Source organism: Pogona vitticeps, chromosome 6 (assembly GCF_051106095.1).
Source record: "Pogona vitticeps strain Pit_001003342236 chromosome 6, PviZW2.1, whole genome shotgun sequence".
Classification (NCBI taxonomy): domain Eukaryota; kingdom Metazoa; phylum Chordata; class Lepidosauria; order Squamata; family Agamidae; genus Pogona; species Pogona vitticeps.
Genome location: NC_135788.1, coordinates 76,353,641 through 76,373,793, shown reverse-complemented (window position 1 = coordinate 76,373,793; position 20,153 = coordinate 76,353,641). Strand labels below are relative to the sequence as shown.

Genomic DNA, 20,153 nt, shown 5'->3' with positions numbered 1-20,153 from the left:
AATTAATCGTAATGGCATCAAATGCATGGTTGGCATGAAGAGACAACCACTGCAATTTAGATTTTTTTACATCAGCATAAATGTCAGTGGTGAATTGTTGCAACTTAAGTTCCATGACATGGTGTGCAACAGCAGATGCATATGCTTATAGGAGTTCACCACTGATATGTACATTAACTGAATTATATCAATGAGCCTAACTACTTGGATTCTGGCCACGAAGTTTTGAATGCATATTCAGATATGAAACCCAGGTTTGTGTCCTTTTTATGCTTCCAGTTAGGTTGCCAACTTACCGTAAACTCTAGATGTATCAGAGTATAAATGTTTGTTACGCAGTGGCCAGGATCCTATTGGCACTTTATGCATCTGTGAATAAAATCGCAAGAGTTGCAGAGGTGAATAGCACTCAGTAAGGAGCTAGTAGTATTCCTTACTTCACCATGCAACCCAGTGTGTGGCCAGAACTATAAACAGTACCTTGTTAAGTACTATGCAGGGATGCTGGTAAGTCTTTGGACTTGAGTCCCAAGTCTGAGTCCAAGTCTTTGGCACCAAGTCCCTAGTCCCAATCCTTGAGTCTGAGCCCCAGGTCTCAGACAGAGAGGGGAACATGTGCATGCATATGATCAGAAGCAGCAGTTCTGGCTTCCTTTTCCGGGGCAGGCACTTGCCTCTGTGCATGCTTAGAAGCAATGGGCCTGGTCTCTGCCCCCCTTCCTACCTGCTCCTGCTACCGCCACACTAAGCCCACCCCCACTCACTCCACTGCCTACCTGCCACACCCCTCTGCCTACATGCTCCTGCTGCTGCTGCACACCACCGTTTTGAGACGCAAGTGGTAAGCTCAATTTCCCTTCCAGGAGCAAGGCCTGCAGCTTCTGGGCCCACCCAGAAGATAAAGCCAAGTGTGCCACTTCTGGGTATGCTCAGAAGTCTGTGGGCCTGGCTCCTGGAAGGGAAATCAAGTCTGCGGCTTGCTTCTAAGGACAGCAGTGTGTGGCAGAAGCAGGAGCAGGTAGGTGTGGGGGAAGGGGTGGCAGGGGAAGAAGTCGAGCATGAGTCGTTGGGGAAAAACCCCAAGTTAAGTCCAGGTCATGTCATTGGTGTGACTTAAGTACAACTCAGGTTGCAAGTTCCCGTCCCTGCCACCATGACTTGCACAACTTCACTTTTTTATGTCTAAACCACTAAGAGCATTTGGGCTAGTATATTTTAACCTACTCTCTTTCTCACCCTATTGCAGTGCTATGTTGAACTTTTGTCTTTATAAAACAACAACTTCGAACTTTTGATGCTTAGTAACATCAGTAATATGGGAGAAACCTATTTCAAAATGAATATATATAGGATTGAGGAACTTGGGTGCTATAGTAATCTTATCTACTACGAAATAAGTCCCACTGAATTTTGCAGTCCTTCTTTCCTTCCTAAATTATTCAGCATAAGTCCTGTTAGGCTTGGTATAGAGCCAATGAAGCCCTTTGCTTTCCTTATTTGGTATACAAAGGAGTGTTCCCTTCTGTGTGGTCTGCTACATCACACTGCCATGGAACATGCATAGCAATTGTGTTGATATGTTTTTTGTAATTTTTCTTTAAAGGTGTTTTGAAGAAATCTGATGGCTGGGTTGGCTTAGGTTGCTGTGAATTAGCCATTGTTGTTGAATGTCGACAGGCATGTAAACAGGTAAATGCTTTTTTTCTTTGTGGTGTTGAAATCAAAGTTACGTAATTCCCTGGACTTTCCTTTCCGGCTCTTTTGTACAATTGGGTATTTGACTATTTCCAGTTCTGTGGTACCTTTTCCAAGGTTATATAGGTGATTTTTGATCGTTTTACCACTTTTCCCCTTAATCCGCCCCCCCCTTCACCATCTCTTCCCACCTTTTATGGCCCCGACAGGGCCATTTAAGATGTGCACTTTGTGCACTAATAAGTTGTCTGTTTCTGACAGCCACAATTCTTGTCTTCTTTGTTTGGGAGAATCACACCAGCCAGCCTCCTGCTCCTATTGTAAAAACTTTACTAAACAAGCCATCAAGCTCCGTCAACCACACCATAAATCTTTCTTGTAGAAGCAATCTCTTCATCCACCATCCAAGATGGATGAGACTCAGGCTTCACAACTGCCACTGGCTTCTTCGGTTATTAATTCCCCGTTACCAACTCCTAAATCAAAGCCAAAATTGCATTAGTCAAAGTCCTCCACATCAACATCACAATCGAACCCAACACCAAAAACTACTCTGAAACCGATTGGTACTAAATCAGAGAAATCTAAAAAGTCTTCTGTAGACTCTCAACCGCTGCTACGGCATCCTTCTTTACAGGATCAGCCACCTATTGATCTCGATACCAACCATGAATCCATTCCACCTCCATCAGGCCAACCGCCTTCTCCTTTGCTGGCTCAATCCCTATCCTAGGTGGACGCCTCGGCTGAGGTGACTGTACTGTCTTATTTGGCCTGTTTGAGCCCCAAATCTTTTGGTTGCTCTGTGTTTGGGTGTGAGTCTGGATCAATATCTGTTCCTGTTGATCTAGTTCCTTTGCGGAAGAAGAAGACTAAACTCCACCACATTGAGGACACCGGCCGTTCCGATACCATTCTCTCAGAGCATCCGATACTTTCAGGACTGTCGATATTATGAGGCACTCAGGCTCGACATCATCGGCCCAAATGAGTTACAGTTTATGAGCCTGCTGTCTACTATGAACTGCCACCTAAACGGTATCGACATCGTCCGCACCAGTATTGGCAGATGATACCGAACGTTACATTGAACCCAAGCGTTTTCAATATGCATACTATTATCCTTCGGACTTTTCGGAGTCCCTCTTGCCTCCTCGATACTGTTCGAGCTACTACTACAACCAGTCGTCCGATGATGAGAATGCTTCTCCCGCTTCGGTACTGAAGTTCCATAAGAAAACTCACAAACAGCATGCTTCAGCTGCCCCGGCTCCATCGACTCTGATACCAAAGAAACCAAAGCCATGGGCCAAGCCGTCTGTATCACTGGCTGATATAGCTGCTCTTTCTCAGGATGGCTCATCATCCTTACAAGTCACCACAACTTACAGTGGACCCCCACCCGGTACCGTGGACACTAAGAAACCTCAGAAGCATAAGCCAGATCTTTCTGCCCAATCGATACCTGGCAAGTGTGGTACTGTGGCTCCTAAGCGCCACCGGCCAGATGCCCCTCCTGATACGTTAACCTCTTCAGATCAGCAGGGTTCCTCGCCTTCACCAGCGCCTTCTTCAGACTCGGAGTCCTCTGATTCCATGGCCTTAGAAGAATCACACCCCCCCCCAATCTTCCGATTCCGTTGTAGCTGATGCTAACCCTCCAACACCATCAGAGGATTTCTCCTATTCTCAATTAGTTCTCTGTATTGCTAAAGCCATGGACCTTGAGGTCCAGCAACCAACCCAATCTGAATCTGACAAGGTATATGAGGATACTGAGGATCAGACACCCCCACTTCGTATGGAGTTCATTCTGTGGGTGCTCAAGCTTATTAAGCAGTCTTGGGCCAAACCATCTTCAGTGCCTCAGATCTCTCTCAGAATCGAGAATCTGTACAAGACCCATGGTACTAACACATGCTGGTCACTGCTCATCAGGTACAATGCCTCCTCGGCCTCAAGGCCCCCACCACACCCGTTATTCAGCATGCCCGACTGAAAATGCGCTCGTTACAATCTTAGTACCTATCCCTATTCAACCCGCTTCTCCACCCACCCATTATGCTTCTACAAGTCACTCCCGACCTTGAATCTCAGCTGATTTGGTGGATCACCCTGGCCAATCTTTTCCTCGGGTGACGGTTTGCAGCTCTCCAATTGGCAATTCAAATTACAACTGATGCCAGCCCTGTCGGTTGGGGTGCAGTTTGTGAGGATCTTTGAGTTCATGCCCCCTTATGAAAAAACTCTCCACATCAACAACCTCGAATTGCTGACAATCTTCAAAGTGTTCCACACTTTCGAACCACTCATTACAGGCACCACAGTCCAGGTGACCACAGACAATATGACAGCACTCTACTACATCAACAAACAGAGGGGTAAGCACTCTTGACCCTTCCTCTATCTTGCTGTCCAGTTTTGGGAGTGGTGTCTGGATCACCACATTTTTCCTATAGCGGTCCACATTGCCACACAACGCAACCAATTAGCAGACTCCCTCAGCAGGCTGAGTAGACATGGTCTAGAGGGGCGGGGTATAAATTTAATAAATAAATAAATAATAAATAAATTCTCAAATGCCCGAGTGGTCCCTCAATGACACAATTTTTCTCCAACTTTGCAACAAGTGGGGTCATCCCAATAGAGGTGTTTTCACCACAGCAATCAATGCCAAATGCACCCAGTACTTTTCCAGAGCGGGCATCGGACGAGCGTCTCTTGGCAATGCTCTCATGGCGAGTTGGACCACGTGCTTCCTTTGCCTCTTCCCACCGATACCACTTTTCCTGCGGACCATCGTCAAATTGAGGCAGGACTGCTCAAATGCCATTCTGATCGCCCCCTGGTGGATGAGGCACCCTCTTGTTCACAATGCTCACATCCATGGCCTCTCAATCCATCCATCTATCTTGCCTTCCTCACCTGCTCACCCAGCATCATGGGCATGCTTCTGGGAGGACAGCACACTAATCTCTCTTCCTTCACACCTGTATTTGTAATAATAATAATAATAATAAATTGAAAAAATAAAAACTACTTCAGAAAATCAGTGTCAGACCAAAGGATCTTTAAAAAATACTCGAAAAAAGGAAAAAAAAAGAGAAACAAACAAAAGGGGATCAATCTACTGAGGCAAGCAAGCAAGCAAATTATGGTGAAAAATTACAAAGTTCCCTCCCACACTAGAGTGCCAGAACATTGTGAGGTTTCTTTTCTCCCATCACTAGAAGCTTTTTAAAATCTTTCCCTAAGTCCAATAGACTGCAGCAGGCAGGCCGTGTAGGCAGTAGAATTAATTCAAGAAAGGAAAGGACCTATAGGCAGTTTGGAAATCTCTGAAAAAAATATGGTGAAAAAAATCCAGAAAATAATCCTGAGGCACACAGACACAGGCGGGCTGCTTGGTGACAACAGAAAAAATAATCCAAAGAAATCACTGGGATTCCTTCACAATTTGACTATTTGTTTTTATGTAATAAAAGTCATATCATGCCTTAAATGGAATAGAAAAAATGTAAATAAATAACACTGGGTTTCCATTAAGAACATGCAGTGGTTTAGATCATTTTAGAAGAAACAAAATGTGTTGATGGCATTTCTGAGTTATCCCTGATTTTTGTATTTAATATCCTATTAAGCAATTATGTTTTAGAATACTTTGGAGTGTCATGTTGGTGATGAAATGAATATTTTTCAGGCATCTTCAAAAAATGGTATATTGAAAATTTGCAGGAAAGAATATGAGGTAAGTATATTACGGATAGTTCCTTTTTTTTTCCTTTGGTAGTTCTTAGGTTTCCCATTGGCAGACTGTAGAGCAGGAGCGGACCATCTCAGAGTTGCTAAAGAATACTTTTCAGATTTGTGGGCAGCCGGAGTCTGTATTGAGCAAAGGGCAGGGTATGACAAAACAGGATGCATGTTTTTTTATTTATTTGTCTGTATATATAATATAATACACACATACACATACATATATGTGAAAAAATGGGTTTTAGGATAGAAATATTGTGTGCTATATGCATGTAATGCACAGTGAGCCTAACAGAGTTTTCAAGGTAGGTGAGAAATTTAAGGAATGTTTCTACCAGTGCCACATAGCCCAGTGAATTTCTGTGTCTCAATATGGATTCAAACCCTGGTCTTCAGGGCTCTAGTCCATTACTCTAGCCATTATACCACATTGGAAAAAGGGAGTTTGCTAAAAAAAAAAAAAAAAAAAAAAAAAAAAAGGAAAAAGGAAAAAGAAAAGAAAACACATTATGCCCTCTAGTGGTAAAAAAATAAAACTAAAACTTGGTGGGTTCTGGAAGCCCTTTAAAACTTGAAAAAAAATATCCCCACAGAAGAATATGAAAGGATTTTGAACAATTTTTTTAAAATTGGGGCATGGGAGGACAGAGGTGCTTGTGGGCTGTAAGAATGGCTCCAGAGCTGCATTCTGCCTACCTATGCTGTACAGTCATAACAGTTTCTAATTCCAGTTGAATTCCTGCCCCAACATTGCAGATGAGATATGATGCTTGCTCCAAGCGGACTGGTTTGCCAGCTGGTAGCCAGCCAATTTCCCCTTTCTGGGATCCCCTCTTGTCTTGTCATATTAATGACAGTTGTGCATTGCATCTAGACCAGAGCATTATATCTAGACTGCATTTCCAGACCCGGAGACTTAAAAAACAAACAAACAAACAAAAACGGGTGCAGTCATAAGGCAATCCAGTTTCTACAGATAATAGCTTTTGTGGGTGTAACTGTAATGTGAATTCATACAGTTGATTCACATGCATCCTTTAGCATGTTGAAAAAAAATGTGAATGCTGAGGCTAGTGGTGCATGCACTTCTCTTGTTGTTCCTCCTCCCACTGGAAACACTTCCCTGCTCTTTGGATATTTGATTGGTGTGATAAAGGGCTAGCTGTGTGTAATGATGTGTGTGTGTGTGGAGCTCCATGCGAGGAGGGATACTGGCCCTGTCTTCCCCACGTGAAGGAGACATATGTGTAGATGTTAATGCCAAATGAATGGCACATGAGGCTAATCCCCACAACCCTGTCCCTTTCTGTACTACTTATTTATTTAAGAATATGTTAATACTGCTTTTTATTTAAAACATCTCTAAACTATTAACAATAAAATAAGAAACAATAAAAGTAATAAGTAAAAACTGATGAAACAATAAGAATAATATCTTTAAAATGATGTATTAAAATCATGCCTGGGCAAATGGACAAGTCTTTAATTGATAGCAGAAATACCCGACACTAACAGGCACCTTAATGCTATTTATGAGATGACCTGAAATAGTGGATACCACAACAGGGAAATCCTTTCTCTGCACCCCAAGCAAATGATCCTAAGTAATTTGAATTAAATTAATTGCACATGAGTCTAATTCTGACAGACTGCTTTCTCCCAAATGGGCTGTCCCTGTCTTTATGCATCTAACCAGCTTGACAGAGAAGTTTTTATTCAGCAAGCTATATACTACAGTATAGTATACAAAGCAATCATGTTGTCTCTCGGACGTAATACCAGATGCAGGCATTGCCTTATAGTGAAGAAGATTCTTGCTGGGAAAGCTAGAACTGTTATGAACGGCTCCCTCTGTTTGACCCGTCTAGTCGAGGTTGGTACTTGATAGAGTACTCAGCCAAGCAAATCTAGGTCAAATCACTCCTTCAGCTAACCTCCCCTGGGTCAAGGATGCATGCCATGTCAGCCCCCTCACACCAGTGATTTCTTCTCAGTAATTAATTGAACAGCCAGATATATGGAGATAGAATCAGGAAGGCGAACAGCCTGCAAATAACTACATCATTTTCTTCAATAATAATCTCTTCTCCATAGTATACCTCCCATTGCCCACAGTCAGAATAATAATGACAACACTGAACTTGACCCAACACTCAGCTCTACCTTCTACCATGTACCAGTTCAGTAGCCACAGAGCAAGAGGTTGGTATTGTTATTTTAAGTAATACCGTAGAGCAGAATCGGGCCTTTTCCATCCCACAACCACACACCAGTTCACAACCTCAGCTATACAGTCGTTCACACGTAGTTGTTTTCCTTGTGACATCCAGCCTCTTGTCCCAGCCACCTATCTATCTCTTACTTTCAGCAAGAGAATGATAGTGTGTCAGACTAAGATTTCGGAACCTTGAATTCAAATCTCTGCTTAGCCATAGTAAGCTGTCTGAGAGTGGCCATGGTAAACCACTCCTTGAACATCACCCATACCTTGAAAATCCTGTGAGGGTCTACTTAATTTGGAAGAGATTTGATGACTTGTAGCAACAGTATAATGAAAACAAGAGCCCTATTTGTGTTTGAACATATGAAACCAAGTGGGTGTTGGAGATGTGAGCATGCATATAGGTGAACTCTGATAATGTTGGATTACTGATTATGTGAGATCTGTAAATGCATTCACCAGACACAATTACAGAGACAGCGTCAGAGTTACATGCTCTGTGACACTGCCAGGTGTCTGAGGATGTTTGGGGGCTGAGTTTGTGTTCATGCTCATGTCTCTCCTGTCCAGTTAGCTACTGAGATATTCAAGTGAATTTCAGAACAGTTTCAGTGAAAATAGAGAATTCTCCTTCTGGCTTGTCATGCCTCCACATTATTCTTTCATGTGTGTGTGAGTTGTGGGAGCAATCCTGTGTTAAAACAGGAGAGTGAAAAGAAATTGCCATGGAGAGAGGAGTAAGATGGACTGTTCAAGATCCATCTGATCTAACATTTTGTCTGTAACAGTGGCTGGAGGAGGGCAGTGGGGAGTTCAGAAAAGTGGCTTCATGTTAACAAATGATAGTCTCCCAGGAACCTCCATCGGATTGTTTTTAGATCTTTGAATCAAGTTTTAAAGTCTTTATATCTTATACTGTCGAGTTGCATGCAGAAAACTAATGGATGTATGAGGGATTCTGTCCCTAGAGACCCTGAAGGATGTTCCTAAAAGTACTGCTTTCTCTGATGACATAAGTTAACAATTTGTTGATTCTGTTCTAATGCAAAACCAACTATTTGTTGAAATATTTATATTGCTGTTTGAATGTGCCAATAGAAGAAATAGTTGTAAGGAAAATGTCTCTTATTCTAATGCTTTCTATTGCATAGAAGATTTGTTGGCAATGAATTGTACAATTTTGTACCAAAGTGCAAGCTACAAGTAGTCTTTTTAAAACAGCTATTGCCAGATATCTGATTCAGAAACAATTATATTTAGTTATGTATAAATAGAAACAAAATTTGCAGGAATCTGTATCTGGTATATACCTTCTCTTCAAAACAGAAATCTCTTAACATGCTATTTTATCTTATCTTTCCTGTCTGTAAGACATCTATTTTAGGACTTTCCATGTTTTAAATTCCATGTGATCAATGGATAATAAATTTGTCATAAGAGAATTGTGTAAAATATAAAATGAAAACTTATGCTATGCCCATGTTCACATATTCTTGGTTTATATGCCCTGTCCCCAGTCCAAGGGCCAAGAGTAGAAGTTCATGAGTGATTGATTCTGCTTTTAGTTACTCTTGTTGATAGTTAATGGTTTCAGGAACCGAAACTAACCATGATTAGCTCTTAACATAATTTGTCATGCCAGATAATACAACAAATCACAGTTAACAAAAGAGAGAGAGAAAAAGAAAAATCTTCCATAATCACTCTCCTGATTATATATGTATGTCCAAGCTTCACTGCAACTTTTCCTATTCAAGTGTGCCATGTAGGAACTGGAGAAGACAATCTTGTGGCACTCTGACTGGACCTAGTAGGTTCAGCCACTATAAGTCAAGGGTATCTGAAAAGTCATAGGTTTTCCATCCCTCTCCTAAGCCATGGTGTGACATGACATGTGAGCAAATACGGCAGGCACAATCTAGGCCAAAGACAGATAGTATAAACTTTTTATACTGCTTTTCTAATTACTGTAAGGTATTTGTGCCTCCTTTAGACTTCAAGGTTGAAACTTCCTGTTTAAACATTTATTTTGCTTTGTGGAAATTGATTGACCTGACTTGGTGAGTAACTGCAGTAAAAAAATCCCGCACAGTATCCAGACATGGGGTTCCAACCTTGGCTAGACTTTTTGATATAGGAAAGGCACTCTGTTGATCCTTCTTCGCACTTTTGATCTTTTTATTATGAGATAAATGCCCTGTTATTTAAAGACCAATGCTATTTTTAGGGATCACTTAATTATCCTGCTAGCTTGCAATGTTGAGTGTTGTCATTTAGAATTATATAGCTTTTCAGTTTATCAACATTATGTTTATTTTATTTTCACTTCCACAAAAATCAGCATTTTGCACCCACTAGGCATGATCACTGGGCAATACTTCCCCCTCCTAGTTGTAGTATTGTTTTTCTGCAAATCTTCTGTATTTTTGAGGTTCTTCCTGGCCCCAAGATATTTCTTGTGGCTGGGTGGTAGTATTTGGATTTGATAAGTATTTGCACTTGAAGAACAAAGATTAGTTATTTCCTTTCAAAGGAAGATATTTCTTCTTTCTCTAAAACCTTTAGCTGCTAGAATATCCTGTCATACTGGGAGTTAGAAGGCACCCTCTAGCTATTCTTTCTTTTTTTCCTTGAAAAAATTTCCACATTAAGAGAAAAAGACAGCATCTGAAGAAAACAAGGGAGGGTGACAGGTACAGGATGTCATTCATCTGAACTTCCTGTAGGCATCAGAACATGAGGCAGAATGATAACTGTGACAAAAGCCTTGGTGGGGAACTGCCATGTCTTTCTCCTGAATTATAACCCTCTGCATTAAATAGCTTTATTTCTTCTAATACTGTATTATACTTCACTGTCCACATCTGTAACCTTTCCTCTGTTATGCTGGTGTGTTTCCTTCTCTTTTCTCGATTTCTGCATTGCTGTAGGAGGTTGACCAATATTTGTTGGAGAACGAAAAGGACAGGTAAGAGAGTTTAAAAAATGGGAGTGCAGTAGTGGTCATTGCTCATGACAGCATAGTTTCTTTTTTATAATTTCTTCTCCTTTATTTTGCTTCTGTTGTGTTTCATTTATATGGATGTGCAGACTTGCTGCAAGAATGGCTACAAATGTAGGAACACAATTCTCACCTTTACATCCAAGTTATTACCATTAATGGCTAGATCTTAGATGCTGTGATAGGTTTCAAAGAATGTAAGCCTGTGCAGTGCTAAAGGCCATTTCAAGTCATGAAATTTGGGGTGTATAAGTTGAGTGTGAGGTGCTGATTTCTCCAAAGTGTACAAAGAAATCAGAAGAGGATTGTGGCTTGAAAGGGCAAGTATGAAAGAATTAAAGAATATCCTTAAGAATAAGGATGTGTCCTTGGACCACCCACTGAGACCACCCATATTAAAGTAATTGAGATTATTTATGTATTTAGTTAGTTAGTTAGTTAGTTAGTTAGTTAGTTAGTTAGTTAGTTAGTTAGTTAGTTAGTTAGTTAGTTAGTTAGTTAGTTAGTTAATTATTGCTCCAATTAGTGCCAAAGCACTACTTTGGGTGGTTTTCAAGAGATACAACACAAATGAAACATAAAGATGAAAACCCTAAAAACAGTTAATGAATCACTATTAAAAAACAAAACAAAAACTAGATGGTGCAGACTAGTAATACAGAAGCAAGATAGACGAAAAATGGACGATCAGCTAGAGATGGTATGGAAAACCTCCCTGGAAAGCCACGTCTTCAGTTGCCTCTTTAATATCCACAAGGAGAGGGCCAGGCAAAGCTCCCCTTGAAGCTGGTTCCACAAAGCTGGAGCCACTGTGAAGAAGGCCCTACCTCTTGTAGGCGGCTTGTGGGCCTCCCTCAGGGTGATGACCCAGAGGAGTCTCACCAGTGATGATCTAGTGGGTTGGGCAGATGACATTGGGGAAAGAGGCTCTGACAAGTAATGTGGACCCAAACCATGAAGGGCTCTATTTGTGAGTGTCAAAACCTTGAACCTGATCCAGGACATAGCAGGCAACTAGTGAAGGCATACCAGAACCAGAGTGATATGATTAAATTTGCTTCCACCAACAGCCAGTCAGGTTGCCACATTCTGGACCCACTGTAGTCTCTGGATCAGGCCCAAGGGAAACCACATGTAGAGAGCATTGCAGTAGTTGATCCGAGAGATGACCATATCCCGAGGGAGTCCTTGTCTGGTTAGGATCAGAGTTGGGTGATTAGCTGAAGCAGGTTAAAGACTGATCTGGACATGGCCGCAATCTGGGATTCCAAGAAAGAGATGGATCCAGAAGGACACCCAGTTTATGAATTTAGTCCCTAAACAGGAGGGCAGTGCTGTCCAGCCTAGGGAGAATTCCCCCCAACCTTTTGGTGGCTCCCCCCAGGAGCAAAATCTCTGTCTTGTCTGAGTTCAGTTTGAGCATGTTAACCCTGATCCATTCATTCCAGTACTGAAGCCAGGCAGCACTCAAGTGTATGGACAGCATCCACTGCAGAGGTGGTAATGGAGAGAAAGAGTTGTGTGTCAGTTGCATGTCATCATCATACTGATGACACCTTACTCCAGATCACTTATGACCTTTCCTGATGGCTTCATGTAGATGTTAAACAGCATCAGGGATAGTGCCGACCCTAGGGAATTATTATGATTACTATGTGCATACGTGAAAGCTGGAAAGTAAAAAAAAATCTGGCAAGAAAAACATTCGTTCTTTGGTGCGCAATGCATGCATTATAGATACTATGAGCCATCAGAAAGACAAATAAATTGTAGGTATCATATCAAGGCCAATATTCTAATAGAAATGAAAATGGCTAAATTGAAGCTATCCTACTTCAGACAAGTTGTTGAAGAGACAAGGCTCACTAGAAAATACAGTAATGTTAAAGAAGTTTGAGGACAAGAAGAAAAGAAGAAAACAAAACATGATTGACTTAATAAAAGAAACCCTAGGCTTTATTTGTTAGTCCTGAGTGGGTCTGGTAATGACCTTTTGAAGATTTCTAGTTCATAGAATTGTCATAAGTTGGAAGTGAGTTGAGAGCATATGACAATGAAGAGGAGAACCAGAACACTTAAACATTGTCTCACAAATATTTGACATGAGAGAGCTAGCAAATAATGTCATTTTCTTTGATGCAGAAAAACCCTGATCACCAAAAAAGGGCATCAGTGTGAATGAAGTTAGTATCACTTTTGTCCATTTGGTTCCTTTCATGAAAATGGAATGGGCTACTTCTAAATAATTCTGCATCTAGCCATAAATATTATGAGTGGGTACCTGTGCCTATTTTCAAGGAAATATGTAAGTCATCATTTGTTTTATTAGATGTGATTTTGGTAGTCATTTTAGGATATTTACAAATGTGCCTAGAGCAAACAAAAAGCAAAAACACAAACAAACAAAACAAACAAGATATGGAATACCTAGTGAATATCTCGTTATAAAATATAATGATTGTATAACAGTATCAGAATAGAAAGTATTAGGGTTTAAAAGGAGAAACTTGAAAAATACTCCTGTAGGAAGTAATGTTATGTAATGGTTTATATTTCATTGAGAAGTGTCAACAGCCAAAATACTTTCTTCTATGGATGTGAAATAGTTTGGAAAAATGCAGTTGTATTACATGTTAAATGGAAATTAAATCAAATGTAAAAACAGGAAATGTGTTTTTTAAAGATGCAGAGAGAAAATGAATCCTGAGCAATATGAAAAGAAAGTAAGAAAAGTAACACGGGGACTGTTTGAGACATGAATGGATTTATTTAGGAAATTAGCTTATGGGCTAAAAAGAAGACTGTTGGTAGTTAGTTGAAAGCAAATTTAGAGATGTGATCCAAAGAATCATACTAGTAGTTAGTGCTTCTTCAGCAGGAACTCACCAAATGCCATGAAACAAATCATTTTTGAAACTAAAAAGACTCTTAGAGGCAAGTCTGTGGGAAGGCATTTTTGAAGGGGAGTGGTTGGAAGTCCCAAATTCCACTGGATAGGTTTGGACCTCCTGGCAGTAGTAACCCGTTGGAATATTAACATGTACCTTCTGGACTGAAGAGGTGATTGAATTTTCAGAGTTATTCTGGAAGAATATAAAAATCCATGTGAACTTGTCCTGCTTAGATGGAGGGGGGCAGTGGTCTGTATAGAGCAAGGCTGCCTGCTATAATGGTAACTTCAGATATCTATTGTAGACACCTCTGTTTTATTCTGTTTATAAACAGAAAATTCTGATATTCAGCACCAGATCCAACTTTGGTTTATGACAAAATCATTACTATTATTATTTTTAGGAGGTACCTGTGTTAGTCTGTTTTGGCATGTTGCAACAAAGCCAAAATAAAAGTAAAAAGAAACAAAAAAGCTAATGGCATTGATTTTTGGAAATTAAAGACTCCCTTCCCTATGCCATTATATGGCTCCAGTGGGGTGAGGGTAGGGAACTAGAACTGGAAATGTTTAATTTATTTTAAAAAACTGCTATAGCTAATGACATCCTCAGCCTTACATATGGTGTAAGTTACACTGCTGGGGTTCAGCTGTTTTGTATTAATACTGATTTACCTATTGTTTTGTTTATCACTGCAGATACTTTTGCGGTTCTTTTTCCTAATTTAGCTCTAGCACAGCGCAATCTATTTATACTTTAAGGATAGCAGCCTGCCATTTTTATCAGCCAACAGACAAGCTGTTCGCTATGCCTGTTTAGATATCTAGCTAAGAAATACTATATAAATGTATTTCTTACATAGTATTATATAGATACTATGTAAGAAATATATATTAAAATACTATATATATAAACTTGTGATCTAACGAAAATATTCTAAGCATGTAAGGAGGTAGATTGTAATATACAGAAGCTCACATTGAAATAAATCTCTTTATAGGCCACAATCCTTTTTTGTTTGGTTTTCAGAATTAAGCATCACATTTTGCAGTCTGTACAGCTTTCACATTTTAAAAAATGAGTGGCTGGTTTCTCTCATTTTTGAAATGTAAGGATTTAATAGTAATTGTTTGCTGCCTGACAGAAAAAAGTGTTCCAGCAGAATGGAAAATCAAAACTACTTCATCATATAGTCCAGAATCTTGTTGGGGAAACATAGACTGCAAAGGCAAGTGTACAAGAAGTTTCAACCCTCCAATGGCTTGTCCTTCACACCCAGGTATATACTGGTTCCAAAACTGGGTGGGTAAATAGTCATGTGAATTGATTACAAAAAGGACAGCCCACTAGAGGGAGAAGATACTGCATATTTGCTCTGATGTGTATGAATTTTTAAAATGCATTTTGGCAATAGTATGGAAACCAGGACACTGTTCAGTCATACACTTGCTAGGTTTTCAGGCCATGATAGTATCTTTCAAAATCTAACCACAGGAACCAATAGAATGCAGCATTTGACAGCCCCTGAAATCCTTACTTGGTGTTCCATGCAGTAAACCCCTGCTTGGGATAATGTGGGGCATCAAGAAGCTGCAACTTGGAACAGAGTGGGCAGCAGCATCTTCTTACATTATTTTTCCTTATTCAGGTTTTTAGACAAACAGGGAAGTGTAGATAAATACCTTTTGTGATGTGATAAATGTGTCAGATGTGAGAGTGAATAGTAGACAGGATTTGAAACACCTAATAGACTGCATCTCAGATAATTTTTCTGGCCATTCTCATGCTGCAGTGGTGCAATTTTAAGCCATTTCCTTAAGGTAATAAAAGCAACAATGAGAAAACTTGAGTGTAAAATTCATAATTCTAGTAAACATAAGTATAGTCAGTAACAGTTACTTTATACATTTATTCATTTTCAGCTTTGGATTTTTCTTTGCAGACAGCAAGAGAGAGGTTTTTTTTTTACTGATGCTTTTGCATTTTTTCATGGCAAATTGTATGCCCCTTTCTTCTGATATATTCTGCTGTAGCTGCCATTCTTAAAGTTGCAGTGTTTCTTATCTTAGTGATAGTTCATGGAAGACTTACATATTTAATTCCATTTCTCATTTTAAAAGGAACTTTTTACTAGTTATGAAATATTTCACTATTCATACATTTTTGTATATGTATGTGTAGATTGATGTATTTAGATTCCACTACTTATTAGTAGAAAACTTGCCGTACCTGCCATTCTTTAACTTTTCAAAAGTAGCTCTTTGTTTATGCATTTTTGTTTTTGCTTTCAGAATGCCCTGTTTAGTTGCATCAACAGAAATGAAAGTATGTATACATTAAAAATTATTTTGTTTCATTTATTTCTGTTATGGATACTTTTTAAATAGTGTTTAGAGCAAGATACAGCTTTATACAAATTTTGTAAGTAATACATCCATTCCACAGCTGCTTAAGCTGACTGACTGGCTGACCAGACTGACATTCAAAGTAATGCAGTATATTTTGTCTTAGCATGGAAATGTAGAATTCCTGGCCAGATAAATTGTACCTTTGCAGCCGATTGGATTTATAGTCAAGACTGGTGCAACATTATGTGTAATATAAATGTATCAACTGTTAATGACGTTTTACTTGTGATACATTATCTTACATCTTTTTCCCCATTAGTGGGATCAGTTTGTTGCAGTTATGCTGGCCATCACACCAACTGCCGGGAATATTGCCAAGCCATCTTTCGAACAGATTCTTCTCCAGGACCATCTCAGATAAAAGCTGTTGAGAGTTACTGTGCTTCTGTGAGCCCACAGTTGATTCATTGTGTGAATAACTATACACAGTCCTATCCGATGAGAAACTCAACAGATAGTAAGTATGAAAATTGAGCACATGCTTTACATGCAGTTCTAGCTTCAGTTCCTGGTATTTCCAGGCAGAAAATCCTGGAGAACTATTGTTAGTCAATGTGGACAACTTTCACTTGCTGTCTGGTGGAATAACCGGGTGTAAGGTACTCTCTTATGTTACTTTTAGTTGTTTTATAGTATTTTTAATGTGATTAGCAAAGTACACAAAACACCATTATTGATACATGACAGTTCTTGTTTTATTCATTATTTAGGCTTATACTGCTGTGACAGAGCAGAGGATTACACCTGCCGAACAGCTTGTAAAAGGATTCTGATGTCCATGAAAACAGAACTAGAAATTGTGGATGCACTTATTGATAGCTGTAAAACACAGCCTCTTCCACAGGACCCTCTCTGGCAATGCTTCCTGGAGAGCTCAAGATCTGCTCACCCTGGAGTCACTCTGCATCCTCCACCTTCAACAGGCCTAGATGGTGCTAAATTGCACTGCTGTTCCAAAGCAAATACTTCATTGTGTAGGTCAGTATATGTCTTCCTCTGTCCAAGTCCTCAATTGTTTCCTTTTTGGCTTTTCATTTGTAGCTCTAATTGACTAGAACAGTGATGGCGAACCTATGGCATGCATGCTACATACAGCTGGCACGTGGAGCCCTTTCTGCCAGCATGTGAGCCATAGGTCGCCAGATAGCAACTCCCCCCGCCAAACTGTTCAATACACATAAAAGTGGCGTGGATGGATTAACGTGGGGGACATACCTTTGGCAAGTTTTTGAATTCCCTCCCTCCGCCTCTTGAGGCTCCCGCACTCCCGCTCTCTCCCATCCCCATTTCTCTCTCTCTCTTTAGTTGGTTGGCGTTGCCCACCGGCACGGTTTCCTACTTGCTCCTCCTAAAGGAAATCGGCTCCAGAGAGAGAGAGAGAGAGAGAGAGAGAGAGAGAGAGAGAGTGCACGCAAGGGGGGGGCGTTGTCTCCCCTCCCTTTCCCAGGAGGGCTGTTTTGCACATGTGTGCTGCGTGAATGGAGGGAGGGAGGAGGAGCAGCTCAAAATGGCGGCACCACAGCTTTTACTACTCCTGAGGAGCAACCGCCCCTGCCTGGCCTGGCACACGCGACAGTGACACTGCCACTGCCACTTCCGGGTCCGCTGCAGCTGCTGAAGTGGCGGCACACTGCCCGCTGTCCCCCCCCCCCAGTTTGGGCATGCAAGCCCAAAAAGGTTTGCCACCACTGGACTAGAAGAATAGGAGAGGTGTTGGGAAAGGAGACGTGGGGAGACCTAGTATCTGCAATGGAATGGAATGGTCACAGTTTCATTGATACATTTTGTTACAGTATAAGGCAGCATATCTCCTTAATCCTGACTTGCCTCCTATCCAGTGTTGGCTACCTAATTTGTGTACATTACAAATGTATGAATATTTATTCAGAAGTATATTCTATATTCAGTGGGGATTACATTTTCTGGGCCATATGCGTTGAATTTCAGCTTAAGATGTAATGGCTGCCAATTTAGCCAGTCTAAAAAAGAGATTGATCTCGTTTTTCAAGAATAGGGCACTCAGTGGCTATTAGTCATGATGGACATAGTCTTTCCAGTATCACAGGCAGTCATCTCTTGATATTCTTGCACTGATGTCTTCCTCATGGGCTTCCGAAAGGCACTTGGTTCTCCACTGTGTGGACTGAATGGTGCACTAGATAGGATTTTGTCTGATCTAGCATGCCATTTTATGTGCTTCAACAAAGCAAACACAGTCATAAGGACTCTTAAGTCATGTGAAAGCTATGGATTTCCTCATCTGCTGGCCAACTCATCCTGCATGTTGAACTGCCTTAAGTTAAGTGTTAACAACCTGGCTTCCAAGTTGGGCTCTCCACCACACAAGGCATTTCCCCCTGGTTCTGCTCCTGAGAACTAGATTCGTCTGATCCCCTTCGTTGTCACCTTGAATTAGACGATTCCTCCATGATGCTTAGGTCAAGGAAATCTAGATTGTTCTCTGAAGAGGATTATTCTTGAAGGGGTCATCACATCATATCGCCTTCATGCCTTCTGTTTTGATGATCCATATTTCTTTGGACATTAGTGATGGAACCACCGCATCAGTTCAGAGGCATGGATGGGGTTTTTTTCGCTTGACGATGATTTCACTTAACAGCGATTTTCCTGAAACGGATTATCGTCGTCAAGCGGGGCACCAGTGTACAATGTAATTTCCCCCTTGCATCATCTGATAAAGGTCCTGAATCCATTAAGATTCCATATATTACTTCGTGTATACATCTTCTGTAGTCTACACACATTTTCCTCTTCAGAATGGAAAAATTATATTTTTAGCAATTAATATTATTATGTAAGTTCTAATGTCCTAAATTATTGTCCATATATACCATATATTTTATTTTAATTTTATTCTTTGTGTGTGTTTATTTGTTAGAGATTTATGCACCAAACTTTATAGTAGCAGCTGGGGCAACACACCAACCTGGCATGAATTTGACCGCATTTGTGAATATAGCCCAGCTGAAGTTTCCATGCTGACCTGTTTAGCAGATGTACGTGAACCTTGTCAGCTGGGCTGTAGAAATCTTACTTACTGCACTAATTTTAACAACAGGTAAGACAAGTACAGTCATTATTTTCTAAAGAATTCTAAAGTCTTTGATTGTACTGCCTGATGAGTATAAGCAGGTATGGTAATGGGGACTTGCAAGATTTAGGTTGATTTCCTTTTATTGTTAACATGGTGGGTTTTAAATGGCAAATCCTGGATTTCCTAACTCCTTATATGTCCATTCTTTAGTACAGTACCTTATATATCAAATGTCTCATGGAGGCTGAATAATCTTGATTACTGTTCCCAAAAGAGAAAAGCTGTTCAGTTTAAAGCAAAGAATAATGGTTGAAGATATATCTTAAAATGCTAGGAAATACGGACAATAGATCAACCCTTTCCAAAACAAGGATTCGCTGATGCATGCTTCTCATACCTTATCTTCCATTCCATATAAACGCAAGGAGTTCTATTCCTTGATTCCTTAAAGAGAAAAAGCCCCTGCTTGCAGATGACTGGAGCCATTAAACACAAGACTTCCTTCCGCCACATATGGATGTATTGATTTGCACTGGGAAAGATTATGTAACTGGATATGACTAGTCTTCAAATTTTGATATTTGTAGATATGGGCATTATCAAAGTTGTTACTGCTGTCTGTCCGTCCGTCTGTCCGTCCCTTTATCTGTCCGTCCGTCCGTCCGTCCGTCCGTCCGTCCGCCCGCCCGCCCGCCCGCCCGCCCGCCCGCCCGCCCGCCCGCCCGCCCGCCCGCCCGCCCGCCCGCCCGCCCGTCCGTCCGTCCGTCCGTCCGTCCGTCCGTCCGTCCGTCCGTCCGTCCGTCCGTCCGTCCGTCCGTCCGTCCGTCCGTCCGTCCGTCCGTCTATCTATCTATCTATCTATCTATCTATCTATCTATCTATCTATCTATCTATCTATCTATCTATCTATCTATCTATCTATCTATCTATCTATCTATCTATCTATCTATTTATACACCACTTTCCATTAAAAGATAGGGCTCAAAATGGCCTAGAAATATATTTAAAAAGTAAACAAATTCCCATTTAGCTAAAAAGCCACATAAAATCAATTAAACTAACCCTGCTGTAAAGCCATTAAAATCAGCAAAGGGATGCAGTTAAAAGAACACAGCAGGGCAGCTCT

General features: G+C 40.6%; 1 protein-coding gene across 5 annotated transcripts in view; it reads left to right on the top strand.

The window, feature by feature from the left end:
• Positions 1-20,153, top strand: part of RECK (reversion inducing cysteine rich protein with kazal motifs) — a 75,735-nt gene that overhangs the window by 14,566 nt on the left and 41,016 nt on the right. For 2 of the 5 annotated variants that reach the window (XR_012088509.2, XM_020806765.3), the window contains exons 5-10: positions 1,604-1,689; positions 5,396-5,443; positions 15,856-15,889; positions 16,232-16,429; positions 16,683-16,950; positions 18,872-19,051. Coding sequence is in view for 4 of the 5 variants with exons in the window: in XM_020806765.3 (XP_020662424.3) it covers positions 1,604-1,689; positions 5,396-5,443; positions 15,856-15,889; positions 16,232-16,429; positions 16,683-16,950; positions 18,872-19,051 (814 nt within the window). In the remaining variant the exon portion in view is untranslated. Of the gene's footprint in view, positions 1-1,603; positions 1,690-5,395; positions 5,444-10,602; positions 10,641-12,571; positions 12,979-14,708; positions 14,844-15,855; positions 15,890-16,231; positions 16,430-16,682; positions 16,951-18,871; positions 19,052-20,153 lie in introns of those variants that run through there. The other 3 variants (XM_078377608.1, XM_073003907.2, XM_073003908.2) reach the window with 3 other exon arrangements.